Here is a 20,482-nt window from a genome sequence, read left to right as displayed (position 1 = left end):
CATCACCAAGTTCTCCACCTCTTATGTTTACACACATCATATGTGCAGGACACTTTAGGACTTTTAGCTTCTTTAGCCTCTCCCCATAAATAACTCCTTCTATACTTCTCATATATATGTGCATGCCACTAAACTTGAGGTGATTCTTATAGTCAAATGTGTTCCTAAGAAAATTGAGAGATATTCTTGCAAGCTTCCTCTCAAAACTAGCAAAAAATTAAGAGTTCCTGGAAAACAGGCTGAAAATTAATTCTAAGTCTGCTGTCTATGACCAATACCACCTACTCAATTTTGCACTTTTCTTGCATGGAAATTGTGGCCCACAGAGTACCTTGCTATCCAAATAAACAGCTTTCTTGGATGAGAACCTTAAAGGGATAATGATTCTTTCAGAATGTAGAAGTCCAAGTCTTTTCTTGCACATCAGTATGTGTCTGTGATTAGTACCATAAACAACATGGGGACACATAAATAAAAGCAGGTTTTACTAATAATAACTACCTGTGGATACAGAAGGGGCCTTTCTGATTGCACAGCTATTTCTAAGCCATCTGGATATCTGTAGGATACAGCTTGCAACTTCATGAGACTACACCTCATGTAATACCAAGCATTTTACCAGGGTTTAATGAACTAAAAGATGGTTAGAAGTACTGCTTAGAAATATACAATGTTGTTAATAAATGTCTTCTCTCACTAGAGTTAGATTCCAGAGGAAGAATTTTGTATCATCAGGTTCTCACACTAGTAATTATAGCTTACATTTTGAAAGCCAAAACCTTGCTTTCATGAATGCAATTTGCATCAAAATCTGCACTTACAAAATCAGGGAGAAGAGTTTTGCACATATAAATTAATTGCCAACCCATTTTCTAGTGCTTGAACTGCAGACAATTAGCTATCAATCATTACTGACCTGGGCTTTACTCAGTGAGGACACAAAAAGCAAGCCTCTGCAACTAATACCAATCCCACAAATACTGCAGCATCCTAAACATCCCCAAGATCTGTCTTCACCGGACAAAGAAAATACTCTTTAGCAGGAAAGCTGGTACACAACTGAAGGTTGGAGAAAGAAGGAGGAGAGGGAGAGGAAAAGAGACCGATTGGCTCTCAATTAATATGAAAAAGCTGATCTCTGCCATTGAGGAAAATTCTTGCACCAGCAAGTGCTGACTGATTGTGATGAGGAATGCTTTATCACCCAGATCCAGACACCCTTTCATATGGCGATTATTATTCCTGTCATGACCCTCTGGTCATCAAGCCACAGCGTCTTTTGTCACGAAACAACTATCCAATAAGGACTAATCTAGGAATAAGCCTGTAGCATAATATCTTCTGCTTGCTTATACACACAGCAGGAGGAGTAAAATCTTCTTCCTGTAAGTTATTACCTGCTCTAATCCACTTTGGAAAATAGCAGTATTTCCTTAATTTTGTGGAGCATGCAAACATGTATTTCACAAACTACAGCTACATGAATAGCTTAGACCAGAGCTGAAAGCAAATCTTAAAAGCATTCTCAGGTAATAAAAAACAGTCCAGCATCACCATCAAATCCATGGCAGCACAGAAACTATCAAATATTCACATTAAACTTAATAAGAACATTCAAAGACTGAATTGCATGCCAACCTGCCTTCATGTTTAATTTCATGTTGTCTTCTGTAAGGCTGATGTCTGGCCTAATTCCTGATGCCATTCTTGGAGCAACAGCTTTGACAAATAGAGATAACACATGTACAAAACCCCAACAAATGCCACATACTACCTAAAACATTAGGTCTGGTTTAGTTCTTATGAAGTTACAGAGACATTTTATATTAACATCACCATCATCCATATTAATATTATCCAACTACAATCTGCTTTAGAACTCATTTAACCTTCCAAACACTATTTCTCTGGCTTTTCCTATTCAGTTCCTTGAGAAAGGGGCTACTCCTCTGCAGTCAGATAGTGTACACCACACCGAAAGCATCCAGGGAAGAAGGGCTGGGAACCCTGCTCTGGGAGCAGAATGAGGAACCATTTCTGGCCACACAAGCCAGTTCTTTTAATGTCTTTTCTGCTTCTACTGCCTATGTAGATCATCTAACACAAGGGCTGTTTTGAATGGTTTTATCCAGCCAGCAAGCTAACCCTAAGTAACAAATACAACAATACATATACAACTGTACAGAATAAAAAATTAATGGTGTTAGAGAAGGATGATGCACAGAGACATTATGTGTGACACTGGGGAGGAAGTGGGGGTAAGTGTGCATGGTTAATATGAAAAGATGTCAAAAAAATGAAGCATAATAATAGTGCAATTTATCCTTGCTAAACGTACTGCACTGTGCTATAATTAAATATGAAAACCTAAATTTATCTCCATGTTCGGCTGTCATTAACTTAACAGGGAGTGCACATGTTCTAATCTAATGGCTGATTTTTTTCTCCATGTGCAGCATATTAAAATGTATATTAGCCTCAAGGTGCATAAACACAAAATAATAGACCAAAGGTTTTGGCCTGTGGAGAAAAAAAATCCATGCTCAAAGGCCATCAAGTAGCTGGTGATGCAGGGGAGACACTCACTTAGCCTCATTAAGCCGAAGCTCTCTTTTGCTTGTCTTTTGTTCTGCATGACAGCAGCCTCTTTGTTGTATAATAATTCATTCCAAGTTCGTTCCAAGCTACCGAAACTGGTGAACTGTGGCCATTTTAATGAGCAGTATTGGTGGTATGCATAATCTGGAAGCCACGTGGACCAGGCAATCACAGAGCACTGCAGCCAGCAAAATGAGATACTGTCGAAATCACAAATTTGTCAAGTTGTTTTTGGACAGGGTATTATAATAAGCACTAAAATATGCATCTTATTACTCTGCATCTGCCAGTCAAAGATCACTGTAATGAATGCATGCTGCAGGGTATGACCAGGCCGTTTCCCTAAGTAAAACAAACTGCAGAGTACAAAAAAAGAATTATGTATTTTTGGCAGTGCCTGGATTTTTTTTAAAATCCTTTTGCATCAGGAGTTGGATTTTCCTGGCTTGATGTCCACTGCCAGCAGTGAATGCACTAAAACTGCCACAGCCAAGGAGTTAACGTGAAATACATGATTTTCTTAATAGCTACATTTACTGCCTGTGCATCTGAAACTTTAAACTCCATGCCCAAAGCAAATGTAGAATACAGTACATATAAACCCCACAAAGATTAAAGTATTTTAAATGCACTTTAATAATCCTAGCTCCTTTTGTTTTATACATTTCTACTGCAAATAGCTTCACCATTAGGGAAGATATATTTTATGTAACCTGCTCTCTCTGTGAGAAGCAGCACTGTAGGTAATCACAACATAAACTTCCATAATAGAACAATTAGGAAAAAAAAATTTAAAGTGGTCCTTTTTTTGAACAAATTTGTCAGACTCATAATTGAGCTCATCTTGAAAGGCTGGGAGGTTCACCAATGGCAGCAAAGCTGGTAAATATGACTTGTGCAGTGGGGTGCAGAGTCTGCTCTGCTGGCACTCCCCAAAACACTGCTGGTGATACCCCACAGAGAACCACCAGACTCTCACCTGAAGCAATGCCTGTGGAGGCATTTCATCATCAGATGAGGAGCTGAAAGACTAAGTGGGGAGCAGAAGGAAAGGACTTATTTCTTCATCTGCTTGCAGATAATGGTGCAGACATATTTTGGCAGAGCCTTATTTTTGGGCAACCCAACAAGCATTTGCAGCAAGAGTCCCTGTGTGTGCTGATGCAAGTTCCCATAATATCCTAAAGTAAGAGGTTTCTTGATCAATACTGGTTTATACTTAAAAGGCTTTGTCTGGCTGAAAGCCATATTTCAGGTCCAAGTTTTAGCTAACAGGAAAGAGGATCAAACAGCTTTCTTGGGTTTGTGAGGCCAGGTTTGGTAGCAGGGGGAGCTACAGGAGAGGCTTCTGTGAGAAGCCATTTGAAGGTTCCCCATGTCCAACAGAGCCAGTGCCAGCCAGTGATGGAGCCGTGGTTGGCCATGAGTGAGTCAGGAATTACAGTAATGCCTCTGTGATAATGTATTTAAGAAGGAAAGAAAAATTATTGCACAGAGGTAATTGCACTTGGAGAAGAGAGGAGAGAGACCATGTGAGAGGAACAACTGCCAACCCCAAGGTCAGTGAAGAAAGAGGGGGAGGAGGTGCTCCAAGTGCCAAAGCTGAGATTCCCCTGCAGCCCCTGGTACAGCCCACGGGGAGGCAGCTGTGCCCTGCAGCCCTTGGAGGTCCATGGGGAGGCAGAGGTCCACCTGCAGCCTGTGGAGGAGCCTCACACTGGAGTGGGGCAATGCCTGAGAGAGGGCTGTGAACCTGCAGGAAGCCCACACTGGAAGAGGCTCCTGGCCTGCAGACCTGAGAGAGGAGCTCACGCTGCAGTAGTCTATTCTTAAAGGTCTGCACCCCATGGAACTGCTGTTCATGAAGAACTGTAGCTCGTGGGGATGACTCACATTGGAGAAGTCTGGGGAGAACTGGTCTTCCACAGGAGGGACCGTGCACTGATGTAGTGATCAGTGGAAGGACTCCTGTCCCTGAGAAGTGGGACAAACAACGTGTGAAGAACTGACCACAACCCCCATTCCCTGTCTCCCTGTGCCACTAGGGGAGGAAGGAGAGCCTGGAAATGAGCTGGGGAGTGGGTGAAAAAGGTGTTTTTAAGATTTGTTTAACTTCTTATTATCCTGCATTGATTTTAATTGGTAATAAATTCAATTAATATCCCCAAATTGAGTCTGTTTTGCCCACGATGATAATTGGTGAGTGATGTCTCTGGTTCCTTATCTCAACCCCCGAGCCTTTGGTTATATTTTCTCTTCCCTGTCCAGCTGCAGAGAAGAGTGAGAGAATACTTTGGTGGTTACCTGGCATCCATCCAGTGTCAATACACCACACCTTAAAGCTAATTTTTTTCCCCCGACTCTTCTTCAGAACTGGTGATAGCAATATGGGAAAATGGGTTTTTTCACCCAATGTTAATTATGTTATTGCAATCTCTATATCAACATATGTTAAACAGTCTGTATTTCCAGCCACAAATACCATTTTTTCTACCTTTTTTTATGCAGTGCTGAAAACAAGGTAACAGTTCTTTACCATACTGGGCAAATTTGTTTTCCTAAAGAACAAGGAGCACTTCCAAAAATGAAGGGTGAAAACCTCTGCTCAGTGATGGTAGTCAGGTCAGAGGTCTTGAAGAATCTGAAGGCAGACAAAATTTATGATGCAACAGTGGTTCTTCCATGGCTGTGAGTTCTCATTTAATTTATTTATTTAATAGAAGAGTTAATTTAATATTTTATATGAAGTCTGGTCGGTATAGCAAGGCTTTTTCTCTGCCATACAAAAGACTATTTAGATTTGACTGCAGTACAGTTAGAATTTATCAGGTTTATACTGTTTGTAAGACTCATATTTTAGTACCCACAGATAACTTGTAGGAAATGAGTATTTTAGTCCAAATGGGAAGTCTGTTCCAATGGGAAGTCCATTCAGAGAAGAAAATCAGAAGGTTGCTAAATTTAAGGTGATGAAATTTCATTGAAGTCGTACACTGTGCATGTATAGCATCATTCTCTCTAATCTGCCCGGTGAATAAAGCCACTGTCTATAAATGTGATTTTGCCAGATACAATTTTAACATTTTTAGTGCAGCACAACCTTAACAGTTGAGAACTACCTTCTGAGCTTGTTTGGGGGTTTGTATATTGCTGGGATCAAGATGCTTAAATTATTAGTTTTTGTTATTTTAAATTTTTTATCATTTAAACATGATTAAACAAATTTCACTTGTTCATAACTCCTGGTGCTGAAAGCAAAGTATGAAACATCCATATATATTCTTTTCCAATAAACCCACACCTACCAACTAAATAAATGGCAAGATTTTTGTTTAGCTAGCTGGCATGTACAGCAGTCACTGCCTTAAGTATGATTTTTATAGCCGACTTTAATGGAAGTTTTTACAGAGACACACTGTACCACTTCTGTGATCACCAGCTGACACAGTGCATTTCTGGGACATAATCACTTCAGCTCTCTGGATTAAGACCAGTGAGCAACTAAAAAGAGTCCTGTAACAAACAGACAAGGTGAGACTGTGAGACACACAGGGGATCAAATTGCATCTCTGAGGAATACTACACTGTGTTCAGATACCTAGTGAGAACAGTTATCTTTATTGCTCCTGGTTATCTATGTTCCTGAGAAACTTGTGAACATTATTTTAAAACATAATTCTATTAATTTTGTATTGTAAGGACACCAACTGTGCCTGCCCTCTGGTTTATGCAGTCACCCTAATAACTCTGGGTTGCAAGAGTGTGCACTACATCTTAACTGTCTTCCTGACTGCATCATACACTTGATCTTAGTCCTAAATTCACTCTGAGGTAAGTGTGCTTTTACACAAGTTCTTCCTTGAATGAGTCAGTGAGAAGCACTGTGGTGTCATCTTTACTTTGCCATTCTCTCATCTCAGCATCAAGATTTGCACATCAAGATTAAACGTGAGACAGGCTGACAACTTTTATTCCATGCAAAGGTGACTCAGAGTTGATATAAATGACAGTCATCTGTGCCAATGTTTCAAGTGTCAGGTCCTCCCACAGGAAAAAAAAAAAAACAAAACCAAAAAACAACCCAAACCATCTTTTAGTTTACTCTGGTCATCAAATACTACAATATTTAATGACAAAACTCCACTGTGTCACTCTCCTGTGGCAACACTCTGCAGTCAGCATCTCTTTGAAGCTGAAACCAGGATAGACAATGAATTATAAAAAGAATAGTCCACCATTACATAAAAATACAGACATTAACATTCAATATTGCACTGTGAATCAAAACAGATACCATTATGAACATACTTATCTGGGAACAGAATGGCTCCTAAATCTGTAATTTATTTAAAACTGGTAGAGGCTCAATGAATTTGTATACAATCAGGAAGCAAATAGTTCTTGATGCTGGTGAAAATAATTCTCCCTCAGTTCCTTATTATTAAAATGTCAAATGTCAAATGTCTGAACTTCCTATCCTTGTGATTCTATTTGAAAATAATAGTAATCTTGTAACATAAAGGAGGATGATTCCTGTGTATTTTTAAATCTACTGCACCAAACCCATAACATATATCAAAATCAGCAAATTCTACTGATTTACTTTTCAGTAAATTCTACTGATTTTACTTTCTACTGATCTACTTTTTTTTTTTTTTTTTTTTTTTTTTTTTTTTTTTTTTTTAAGGCAAATGTTCATCTTTATTTGCTGCTTAGCTTCTTACTAGGTCTTACTGAAGAAACTGGATTTCATCTCATGGTATGTACCAACATAAATTGGGACAACTCCTTATGTTTCTATAAGGCAGGATTTTGACTGTCACATTTTATTCATTTATAACATATACATTCCCACACATTATTTTATCAATGAGAACATATCAATAGGTTATTTTTTCTGTTCCAGAGATTAAGGACATGCATTTTAGTGAATTCATTTTAGCAAGAGACTCACAAACATGTTAATAACTTGCTGCCAAGCAAGTTAGATATTTGTGTTTGAATTGAGATGAAACTACAGCACTTAACTAAATTTACTAGGCACAAGTACATGAAATCCAATATTGATAATAATTTATGAAAGTAAGAATACTGATTCCTACAATACTGAAAACTTAGTTTATGATAACATAATTAGTTACACTAATAACACTGCTTAGGCACAGTCTTGCTAATTAGGATATTATAAATATTAATGGTATCAAGCCTTTGTATTTGATTGCCCCTAGTAGGATCATTTATCATGGTATTTCCAGTTACCAGAGTTATATTATTTTTCTTCCTTTTCCCTTGATTGTTCATTCCTGGACAAACAGCCATCCTGAGCTTATGCCTAAAATGTATCAATAGCTTATCAACAATGCAGCCTGCTTAACTTTAAATGCTATTATTTAGTAGGAATGTTACAATGGTATAATTCAGTGCTAATTTGAATACACAATAAATTATATTCTGTATGTTTTTAAATATCTAACAGAGCCAGCTACACAAGATTACATAGGACTTTGTTTTTATTCTTTTTCATGTGACCTGTTTCAAGTTAAGATTCCTTTGAATTATTAAATGCTTCCTTAAAGCATATTTTAATACAACCTTTTTAAAGTTAATTAGCAATGTAGTGACAAGCAAAAAAAGACTAAAAATTACAAATTTTTTCCCTCATTCAAAAGGACAGGAGAAACATCTTTGACAATGGCTGCCTGTTTAGTAAAATACACAGGTAATACAAAGACAGAACACCGAGTGCAGCTTGAAAGAAGTATTACAACAAATCTGTAACATGAGTTGGAAATGCTGTGTAGGTTTCCACAGGTGTTAAAGGAAAGAAGTTTAGCTATAACCCTTTGAGCCTGGTTTAACTGCTTAACATAAGTAGATGAAAATGAAACTGCTTATATCTTGGTTTATTTTTAAGCAGTGTATTATCCAGAGCTTTAGGAACAGGATTGTCTTTCCTCCTTGATGGCAATGTTATAATTTTTCAGAGCTCCACAGAGAACAACAACAATAGGAGTTTCTAATCTCCTGCTAAATCCAATTCCAGTCATCGGCAATGATAAGCAGAGATTTGGAAGCGTTTGACACTCCAAATCCTATTCTTTTGTAATTCTTTACTTTTTACAACATTTTCAGCAGTCGTACATCAGATTTTTGGAAGGATAATCAATAGGCATGATGTATAACTGAAATCAGTCTTCAAAGTGATCCCCTCTAGTAACCAGAAACAAAAGCTTGGCCTCCCTGCTGTGCAGGTATTTTGCTTAGAGCAGGAGGCAGCCGGGCATCAGCAGGAAGCCAGTTACACCTCCCTGCTTCTCAGGATGGATCAGCAGGTGCCCTGGTGGAGGGATGAGCAGGGCTGGGGCAGCTGCAACCCATTGCATCTGTCAAAAATCTCCAAAAATGCTTTTGTAGCAGGGAACTACTAGAGCAGAGAGGAAAGACAGTCCAGAGGATAGGATTTCATGCTGACCATGATTTACATTCCTATTTCATCACAGACTTTCTAGGTTTAAATGATCTTTCAGAATTTATTAAATTGTCTGGTGTCACCAATCCTCACTTAGAACTTCCCTGTCTTGCAGAGGATTTGGGCATCAGCACACATGAAAGCCCACGAGATGCTCAGGTATGGTGATTGAAGGACCACTCCTACCTGATCTCATGTTCCAGCTAACAGCTGGTCTGTGACTACCTGTCTCAGCTGGTCAGAGCCAGTGCAAGAGGGTTTTTGCATGTCTCCTGAATGTTGCACCCTGGCTAAAACACCCAGGAGCTTCTGGCACAATATTAGGATCAATCTCAAGTCAGTTGAGTTTCTTTAAAACAAGCAGTTCTAGAACTTATTCTAATGCATTTTTAATTTTACATCCTATATTTTTTTAAAGACATGATGTTATGAATCACATGAAGAGATCATATTTATAGTAAAAATGTTAGTCTGTATCAAGTCAAGTTTGTCTTCTTAAGCTGCCTACATATTTGTTAATATTCAGAAGGAAAATGACTTGGTGACTAATTATGACAGCAGCAGTGATTAATCAAGGTAAGTAGAAGAAACTGCATACAATGATTATGGAATTACATTCAAAACAAAGACATAGTGTTACTATATAGGAATGGCAGTAAAACAACATACCTTTCCCATCAGATCAGCAATTCTAGGTACTGGTTTTCCTTTCTGATGGCACATGGTTGCTGGACTCTGTCCATTCCAGTCTTCAAGTTCCTCAATGCTTTTCAGGTAAAGAAGAGCTTGCAGTCCAGTGCAGTAGTCATCAATAACAGTGAAATCTTGATTTTGGATTGCACTGCACACCTACAAGATACAAGTCAGTTATCAGCTCCATCCTGGCAGAGAAGCATATGGAATTAGAAAGCTCTTTGGATTTACTGATTATCAGGTGGCCCTTCCTGCAACCCCACTGGGAAAGAACTACAAGGATTCAGGATTATTGTCTGATTAATCCTGTCATGATGTCACCACTGCAGTTCAGGAAAGAAAGGGCTCAATAACACCAGTTATGCCCAGATTTCCCAGCAGCAGCCTTTGGACAAGACCTGAGGGCTGTTCAGAGATAAACCTACAAGCCCAGCCCCAGATGTGCCTGCTGGGCAGCTGCTGCTGAGCACGCCAGCACACTGGCAAACCACCACCTGTGCTCAGAGCTTTGCCTGCAGACACTCAGTGGTACCCCCCAGCCTGCTCTGTTCAGCAAGGACAGGCATAACCAGTTAGGTCCCAGCCTAGCAAATCACAGAACCACAGACTTGCTGAGACTGGAAAGCATCTCTTGAGATCCTGTTATTCAACCTCCAGCACAGAGAAGGGTCAACTAGAGAAGGCTACCCAACACTGTAGCTAGTCAGGATTTTAATATCTCCAATTACACCTCTCTGGGGAACCTGGTTCAGTGTTCAATCTCCCTTGAAGCTTTTTTCTTATATTCAAATGGAATTTCCTGTGTTTCAATTTGTGCCCATTGTTTCTTGCCATTCCACTGGATAGCCCTGACATGAATCTGGATCCAATGGAAGTGTCTCAGCAAACAGCACTCAATAAACAGACCCTGACCTGTATGGGGTGAGCATTGCCAGGAACAGAACAGAACAATCACCTTCTGCCACTCAGTGCAACTGGGATGCCAGGACACTTTATTTTAAATACTTCGGAAGCATAAATATAAATATAGCTTTATAAACATATAAAGTAGTGATCCCTGATTTGCAGAGCTTAACATGTACACACAAAACTACTGACAGCAGAAAATAGTCTGACCATTTACATGGGTTCTTCTAGAGCATGTTGGGGATATCAGCTCAGGCTTAAACCCACAGAGATCCCCAAACATACTGACATGAATAAAAAAATCCCTGACTGTTGTCTGAATACCTTCTCATTAGCTAAACTCTAATCAGCCATCAGTGACAAGGTGCAGGGTTGATTGAGTGCCATTAATTATCAGTCCCTGGAAATGCTCTGAAATTCCAGATGTGTCAATGTTTTCAGCCTCTGATTCAGCTTTTATTGTAAAAGCTGAAAGGAATGCTCCTGATAATACCTTGACTCCGTGCACACATAGTGAACACAACAATGAAATAGCCACCTACTTTAGAACATGAATTGGTGCACACAGACATGCACAAACACATCCACACTTCTTGGACGTGGAAACACACTTTAGACCATAATTGACATCAACACTTAAAAAGCACAGGAAATATACTATTGTTTTCCCCTTTTCAGAAATGACAATACAGCTTGCAGTCCTGAAGATAGGTACACATCACATTGGGAAATACCACATACTACTACTGAACAAGAAAAAAAAAAGCTATAAAATAAGCACAATAACATTTTCTATGCAGTGCATTTACATTACAAAAAAATGTGTTTCTCTGGAGAAACAGTGTGAGCATTAATTAGGTCTGTTACACCTTCCACAGGCTTCAAGACTGTATTTTTTTTTGGATGGCAATTATAGAGAGCATCATAATTACTTCCTGTACAGGTTATTTAACTGCAAAACTCCACTGATGCTTTTTGTACAGCAAGGAATTCTATGGGTTATTTTAGTGCATGGGTAACACTTTTATTATCTACTCTTAAAAATACTAAAACTGTAAAAAATACAGTTAAAAGCCATGTCATGTCACTTGAAACAAGTTCAGACACTTTTGTCAAAATCCTGAAATATTTTGACAGGATGTATACACATGAGATACACCCGAGGATACCTGTAATAATCTTATAAATAAAGAGGCTTTTACTGTTTTCCAGCTTGTGGTGCAGTGTTATAAACTGCAATAACATAAAAATGTGTGTAAGATAATAACACACTAAGAGCTAACTATTTGTCTTCCCTGTGATTCTATATGCAATGCACTATTTGTCTTCCCTGGAAAGCCAAGAAAGTTCCAGAACTTAAGGCAAAATGCAACTTTTTAGAAAAATGTAAATGTCTGCACTAAAGAAAAATTCTACATGACATGGAAAGGCTTAGAACAAAGAAATGGTCTCAAACAATCTTCCTCCTCTGTAGAAGCCTTATGACTATGGTGCCTAATGGTGTGGATAACTAGCAAAAGACATACCTTTCACTAATTTCACTGGGATAAAAGCAAGTGCTTATGTTTATGGGCCTTTCCTAGAACAAGAGAGCTTCAAACATTAACACATACGAAACCAACTGAAATAGTTTTGCCATGTATTTGGCAAATTCCAAAATTATGAGCTTATGTTGCACAAATCAGATTGTTAGATTTGTATTTTAGGTTTAAAGTATCTTCCATCAGTCAGTGTAGAAACCTTTGCTGCATTTTAAAAGGTGGTGAGCAAAGTCAGGATAAAAGGTCACCATGACCCATCAGCCATGACAATTCCTACACCACAGAGAGAGGTTTTTAGCATCATACCTGGCTGCCTCTGAATCACCAGTTTAAATGACACTGTGTCCTCTTTTCAGCACAAGAGAAGCGGCAATAGACCAGGTGAGACTCAAACTCAGGCATCCGGAAAAATCACAGAACTGAACCAGCCCATCTCCACACCTCATTAATGCCCTGCTCTGCTCCAGCTGCTTCACTGGGAGCAGGCACTGCCCTCCCTTGCACAGCTCAGTGCTAAGCCCGAGCCCCCTCTGCTGCAGCCCAGATATTGCTGTATCCAAAATGGTTGCTACCACCTCTCATTTAATGTCTTATTAGAGCACGTGAGGAGGAGATAAAGGTGAGAAGTGCTGTGTAAGGGCTGCTGTCCCTGCCTCGCACACCGATGGAGCAGCAGCAGGAACTGCAGCCAGCCCTGCCCACCCAGCCCCTCTCCTCAGCATCAGGCTGGTACCCACCAAGCACAGCGCAATGTGCTTCCCTTTAGACCCTGAAGCAAAAACCTGAACAGCAGTGAGACTTTCCAAGTGAGAACACAGCCCTGTTGTGCTGTGCTCTGCCAGAGCAGTGGTCTGTATCCCGTGGCCAACAGAAGCCGCTTACGGCTGAGTGCACAAAACAGAGCGCCCGGATCCTCTGCGCGTGCGGTTTGTCAGCCCTGCTTCTGGCAAGCAGCAGTGCTGGGACTTTGCACAGCAGGGATGGCACCTGCTTAATATCCCTTAATCCTAAATAATCCAAGTGGATCTGTTTAATGAGTAAATTAACATTCAGCTGTTCACTGACCCAGCCTTTCACCTGAAACATTTAGGTAGAAAGTATCTTCTGTGGAAGATGAGAGACTGCCCTGTGGAACATCCTATGGGACAGAGTGAAGCCCAGGTCACAACAAAGCTGTCAGCCCTACTGCTGACAAGTGCTGTTCTGCTGTCTTGCTTGTGTTGGTCTCTAGAAGCTGGACTTGAAGAGAAAGGTGCTACATTTTTCCTGTTTAGGAAGGTAACATGTATTATTCATATTGCACTAATATGCAGGGAAATAAATTTGCACAAGCTTGGTTTTACTGCATTGCCTGGCTCTGTCCCAGTAGTAGAACTGCTACAATTTAGTTTTTAACATGGGATCTCCTTCCTTTTCTCTCAGATCCAGATTCCAATAATGGCCCTTTATATCCCAAAAGAGACACCTAGGCTAACATGCAATGTACGGTCAATTATACTGTGCTCTCAGTATTCTGAAATCTGAAACTGCTCAATATAAGTTGTTGTAAGCAGCTTAAGTTACAATTCTAATCTACACAGACATGTCTGAGATACTAAAAGACACAATACCTGCTTTGTTGCTGGCAAACAGCCAGATGATCTCACTGGAATGGGGATGTGAAATGAATCACAGGTTAAGGCTCTAAGTAAAACTGTTCTGGGATGATGGGAGAGGCAAACAAAGGTCCCTGCTGATGTCTTTCATAAGAAATGACCAGTCTGCTCTATTACTAAATAAACATAAAAAGTGAGTTCAACTTTGTCACAAGATCTAGACACATTACAACTCCTACTTGAGGAACTGGAGTAAATTGTAAGGAGATTATTATTGTGTAAAATAATTTTTATGGGTTAGAAGATTTTTATTGAACATTCACACAAATCTGAAACTTTTAATTCATGTATTTTGAAGAAAAGTTCACTGCTGGTAACAGGTACCTTTATTTCAGTCACAAAACATTGTAAATGCCTTTGCTGTTAGCAGAATCATTACACAATAAAGAGATGCCAGTTTCTGAAGTGTTTACTGAGGCAAATCCCCTGCACTGTTTATTGAGAGCTCTGTCTGTGTGAGACCTTTCAGTTTTGTTCAGAGGCTGTGTTTCTAGAAGCAAGGGGAAAAATATCCAGACAGTAAATTTTATTTCTGTTTCACTCTCTACAAAAATGGAAGTGGTTCCTGTCCAAACTTTAGCATATCCTGAGGGACTGCATGGAAGACCTGTGCCATCCCTGCAGAATTTGGACAGAGTGCCTGAGGCATTTCTAGCCAGATCACCCAGTAAAGCAATTCCTATTCAGCGCGTTTTCCCCTTGGGAGATCATGCAGAGGAGAAATCTTTTTCTGTAACACTAGAAGAGGAAACGTTGAAGTCCTCTTCAGGCTGTGCAGTCTCTCTTACCCTGTGACCTTCAGTTTTTACATAAACTTATTATATGGCAAAATCCCAGCTGGACAGGTGATGATGGAGAAGATAGTGCCAAAAATGAACCCTAGTCCCTACCTGCTTTTTTTCTATTCCATCAATAGCTGAGATTTCAGCAGAGGCCACAGAGGAGATGCAGATCTAGACAAGCTTGTGTCAGTTTTCCCCCCACACTACTTTCACCCAACAAGAGGTATTGTGTATAATCTCATATACTGCTAGATTACCTCAAAAGACTGGAACAGGTCAGGGAACCTAGACTGTTCAATAATGTGTTGTTTTGCAAGAAGAGAGTAAGTATTTTTGGTGTGACAAGACCTGTGTGAACAAAAATCCTGTCGTGCTCCAATTTGAAATTGTTTCAAAGCACTCTTAGAAGGCTTTGGAAGTGAGGAATTTGTTCTGGGAGTCAATAGCTGGGAGAAAATTTTAATTTTTACACCCCTCTGAAATATATGTATCTCTCTTCAGGATATGGGTGTAAAATAATTGTCACTTTTATGAAAACAGAAGTATCAGTAAGGAGGCAGATGGGTGGCAGTGATACACGGTCTAGAAGTAAGAAGATTGATGGGTATATATTTGTATATATAAATGCAAATCACATAGCTTTACTGTTCTACCATATTAGTTTCCATTTGTTGTAGCTGTAGAACATCAAAGCAGTGATGTCTCCATATATTGCATTTAGTGGTAATGTAACGGACTACCAAAAAAAAAAAAAATCAAAGTGAGAGTTTCTAAGTAGTTTCCTGGCAATTGAGACAGCAGGCTCTTTCATCTGTGCTGTAACTGTGGCAGTGCATTGATTTAAACTCCTTCTGAGATCTCAAATGCTTTTATATTTGTAGGTCTCACTGGCTGCTTTCTTTTTGCCTTTTTTCCCCTTCAAATGATAAAATTCTAGCATTTAGTGGAATGCCATCTTGCTTCACCAGAAGATGGGGACTAATTTCAGCTTTGGTACTAAACTTCACAGGATTTGTAAATAAAATAGCTCTGAAAATGCTGTTCGATTATGAAATTGGCCTTTGACATCACAATTTCTAATATTCTGACCACAGCAAAGGTATAAACAACTATTATTTCTCTAAGATACCTGTGAGAGGGTTTACAACACATTAACAATTGTGCTGTGCCATTAATTTGGTTGACTCTCTTTGAAATATTTTTACTGGTATGCTCAAATGGTAAATGAAAGGTTTACTATTTTATATTATAATATATTTTCAATTTTAGCACTAATGATCTTTCTGTAGACGCTTTCTTTTCCTATTAAAAATTCCTCCTGATAAGTATGAAGACATAAATTCACCTTCTTGTTGGAGAACCATTTATGAATGCCTGAGCTGTTATTTAATGTATAGTTGAAGCTTGATTAGGTTCTATTGATTAGGATTCTTGTGAAAAAAAAACCTGAAGTTGTGAATGAATGCAAGATGGTTCAGGAAGGACTTTATTTGTGCTCACCTGTGTATTTATATGAATCGCCAACATTAAGAAGGCTAATTTTATTGTAGAGGGCAAGACCATTATGATAATTTGGGTGAGGCATACACACAATTTTGGATTTATTCTCAAAGGCAACTAGCAAAAATTGACTTGACTAAAGGGATATCTTTCTGGTCCATGTAATCTATATGCTGCATAGCTCTTGCCTATGGAAATGAAAACGTGCATTTTCTAGCCCCTGTAAAATAATTTGGAGACCTGTGCCCAGATCTCCAAAGCAAAAAGCAGCAGACACTGCACAGGCTGTTGGACACAGTGCTCATAAAAATGTGGTAAGAGCTGCAATGTGAGAGCATGCAGACAATACAATCTCCTCTGAGAGGTATTTCTGTACATACAAGCTTCAGGACACCAATGTCTATGGAAAGGCTGCCTATATAATGATGGTTGCTCCTCCTCATGTCTTGTTGAACAACAACTTACCAGAACATTAAATGCATAGCCTAAATTATCCTTTCTATCTAATTATTACTTAGAGGGTTGTAGGATTAAGAACATTAGGGGAAGTGGTTTATCTGACAATGTGGTACAATCTCGGGAAAAAACTTCAAGACTCTTTGATTTAAAGAACAAATTTATGAAAAGAAAAAGCTTCCAAAATATTGATATAGTACAGATGGAATGATTTGATTCACTCACATTAGCTGCTTAAATGACTCTAGAGATAGAGGTTAGCAGATGGGATGCTACTTAACAACTCTTCAGATACTGAATCGACGCAAAACTGAATTGGATGATAGCAGATAGCCTTTTGAAAACATTATGATTGAACTAATATGCATGAGCTAATGAACTCCTATTTGTTTCAGAGTCTAGTACAGCTTTCAGAAAGCAGTTTGAAGGACTGAAATATTACATCTATGAATTGTCTGAATTATGGGGGAAAAAGCCCACCTAATCTTTTTTACTAAGTCCTAGACTTAAAGTCCTAATGAGCAGAGGGCTTACTAGTGACACTTGGAGGGATAACACACAGAAGATTCAAATAACTCCAGGCTCTGAAAAGCAGGCAACCATTCACAAAAGGCTTAAGAAATCTATACTGAAAAAAAAAAAAAAAAAGGCCTGGATAGTCCTATGCCATATAGGTCTCAGTAAGTCAGTGAAGTATTTCAGATATTTTGTTATACCTCAAGAAATTTCATCAGACAATCTTGAGATAAATTGTCATTCTAATCCAAAGTACAGGCTAATGTAAGTAAATAATGGAACTCAAAATTACTTAAAAGGAGAAGGTCTCCAGCCCATGCAAGACAAGCTTATGGGATAAACGCTGTATTTCCTGCAACAGCTTGGATCCTCTCTACAACAGGACAACACAATGCTGACATGGTGTCAAGCAGAGCTGAGCAGGCACTTCGGGAGCATCGAGGCAGGGACCGCAGATACGGAAATACGGATGCAGCAGCTGGGCAGCAGGAAGAGCCCCACAGCTCTGTGTGCTGCAGCCACAGCTGCCTCCTGATACAGGCTTACAGAGAAGCTTCCCTAGCACCGAATTGATGGCTACTCTTCCTGGCAGAGAGACCTCAAAGTACCTGATTCTGGAGGCTGCAAGACAGATCTTCTTCATGTACTGCACTCCAGAAAACCTGGGCACTCATGAGTGGCCAACGATGAAGGAGGAGAAAAAAGCTGAGAATCCATTAGGCACTTACCAGACAAGGGCACGGCAGGAGATCTTTTAGGAATGTTATCCAATGCATTCCTAGCCTACTCAAACCTATTTTTCCTCCCCGTAAGTTCTCCAATGCCAATTAATATATCTTCAATCTAAAGAGCTAAACTGGGTGTTTGCGAGTGGGAAACTGGTACTTATCAAGGGACCCTGAACGATGCAATTTCGTATCCCATGTCTTTGAGAGGGGAAACACAGAATAAATCAAGAATTTTCAGAAGGCTTCCTCAGGTAACTGTGGGTTTTTTCCCTGTCAACAACCTCTAGAGGAATGGTTATATTTCCTTATCTCACTAAAGCATTCTGTCAGTTCTTGGAACTACAAAGTGAACCTTTATGCAGTAGGTGGGCACACACACTGATAAAAGTGCTGATCTTGATCATCTTTCCTAAGAAAACAAATATGATTCCACGTGCCTTGAGCATTGAGGACTCTGGGAAAGAGCTTCATAATCAGCCATGTATAGCAAATTATATCATTGTACTGCAGATCTACAAAATGAATGATAGCTTTGGAAGCAGATGAACAAACTCCCCTGTGTAAATAGTCCAATCATATATAGAGGTTCTACACCTATTTTTAAATACATGCTGAATATCACATCAGATTTCATTTATTAACACCCAAAGGTCTCGCCTCTGTCTTATAAGTACTGTTCTGGAAAATGAAATCCTTCAGCTCTCCCCGTGGTTCTGCAGCTGCAGGGACAGCATCACCAGTTGTATCAGGTAGATGTAGATTTATGTGACCCATTTCCACAAACCATAACCTTCAGTTCCAAAGACATTTCTATAGCAGGTACCAATTAAGTAACTCAGACCTGGTAGTTTGATGATAAAAGTAATCAAGTATTACACAGCAGTTTGCAGTGTTTTTAATTTTTTGTTTTCTGAGAGCAAGCCAACAGGAACACCATCATCTCTAGAACTGAGTTAGTCTGCTATCCCATTTTTGGAAAGGTGTATTTGTCAGAGATAAGCATAGTTCTAGGAAAGCACACTTTTCAGAAAAGAATGGTGTTCTGAAAATCATGTGGAAAAGAGTTTCAGAATTACCAATATGCGCTGTTTGACAACATGGAATGCAATGGCTCCATTTAACTTAAAAATGTCTGTTTTCCAATCCAAGTTAATTGGAATGAAAAGGTCAAAACCAAAATATGTTGCAAAAAGATTGAAACAGATTTGATTCACCCAAATAATATTTTTGCCTTTAAATGTGTTAATTCCACACGTTTTTAGAATTTTGATTATCAGTCTAAACTGGAGAAGCTTTCCATGCTTAAACTTCCCTGTGACAGAATATTTCCTCATCACTGGCAATAGCCAGTCTCATTAATGCCTAACAGATCCAGAGTAGACTTTCAGTGTTCATCCCAGGACACTCTGAATCAGACACAGCAGAGACTAGAGATCTATTTTGATTAAATGAAATTTGTCAATGAAAAACAGTTCCCTCAAAGAAATTTTCAACAAATTCTAATGAGAACCTTCTACTGAAGAACATCCTCCTGTGACCAGAATTTTGAAAGCTGCAGACCTCTCAAAATCAAACAGAAAAGCAATTTTTCTATCTTGAAACCTTGACTCAGTCCTGCAATGATTAACCCCTCATCCTTGTGAGTCTTTCCCTCTAGTAGTCTCACATTATATTTCAGCTAAAATTACTTTCATCCTCTATCAGCTTGCCTGTACGAATTTGTGCAGCAGCTGCTGTGTCCACTGAAGAGTGAGATTCATGTGAACAAAATAGTTCTGACCCTGCAAATCCTTCGTGTCGGAGATAAAAACCCACTTCCACATTTCCTTAGGGATTGTTTTACCTATCCACGTCCAAATAATAAACATCATCAAGAAAAGCAGCAACATAACTGATGATATTGAAGGAAGTTAAACCCTTTCTTAAATGTACTGCCAGCTTCCAAAATGACAGTTTAGAAAAACCAATGCTTTCTCTGTTTCTTTTGTTCTAATTGCATGGATAAAAGAACCCCTCATCAGTCAGATCAAGCTGTGTCAGGGGGCTTATGCTGTAGCAGGAAAAAAATTATTGCTCCTTCCTTCTTGGGCAGAAAACCCATTTTTCTACCACTGGGAAAAGTGAAAGATCAGTGACCAAACTGCAGGTAGCCCAGCACCAAGCCCCAGCTGAGCTGCACAGCAGTGCATTCCTGTGCCAGTGTGGGCTCCAGGACCATGCCTTCCCTGAGCACAACCTCTTCCACTGCTTACTCCCCCTTTCTTTCTTTCACTGCCAGGTACAGCCTCTGACTGAAATATCAACAAAACTGCTATGATATAAAAAGGGAAATTTCTTAAACATGTGCTCTCTTTGTATGACTGACAGTGTTTCCAACAACTTCTCTGATGACAAAGCTTTGCAATACTGAATGTTTTGCATTCTCCCTTTTTGGAAAACAAGTCCCCTGCAGTTACAACACATATAACATAAAAAAAAAACACTTTAAAACAAAAAACAAAACAAAACAAAAAAGCCAAAAAAACAACCCCACAGGAATTTTCCTAAGTAATTATTGGAGATGACAGAAAGGAATAAAGAAACAGCATTTTCCACTGTGCTTATCTTGCCTTGTACTTATTTTCAATAACCAACAAGG

The 20,482-nt window shown here is 39.2% G+C and overlaps 1 protein-coding gene across 3 annotated transcripts in view; it reads right to left on the bottom strand.

The window, feature by feature from the left end:
* DPYD (dihydropyrimidine dehydrogenase) overlaps window positions 1-20,482 on the bottom strand; it is a 340,814-nt gene that overhangs the window by 36,383 nt on the left and 283,949 nt on the right. For all 3 annotated transcript variants that reach the window (XM_068199754.1, XM_068199755.1, XM_068199756.1), the window contains exon 20: window positions 9,737-9,916. In XM_068199754.1, the coding sequence (XP_068055855.1) occupies window positions 9,737-9,916 (180 nt within the window). The remainder of the gene's footprint in view (window positions 1-9,736; window positions 9,917-20,482) is intronic.

Source organism: Anomalospiza imberbis, chromosome 9 (assembly GCF_031753505.1).
Source record: "Anomalospiza imberbis isolate Cuckoo-Finch-1a 21T00152 chromosome 9, ASM3175350v1, whole genome shotgun sequence".
Lineage (NCBI taxonomy): Eukaryota > Metazoa > Chordata > Aves > Passeriformes > Viduidae > Anomalospiza > Anomalospiza imberbis.
This window is presented reverse-complemented; position numbering and strand designations above follow the sequence as displayed.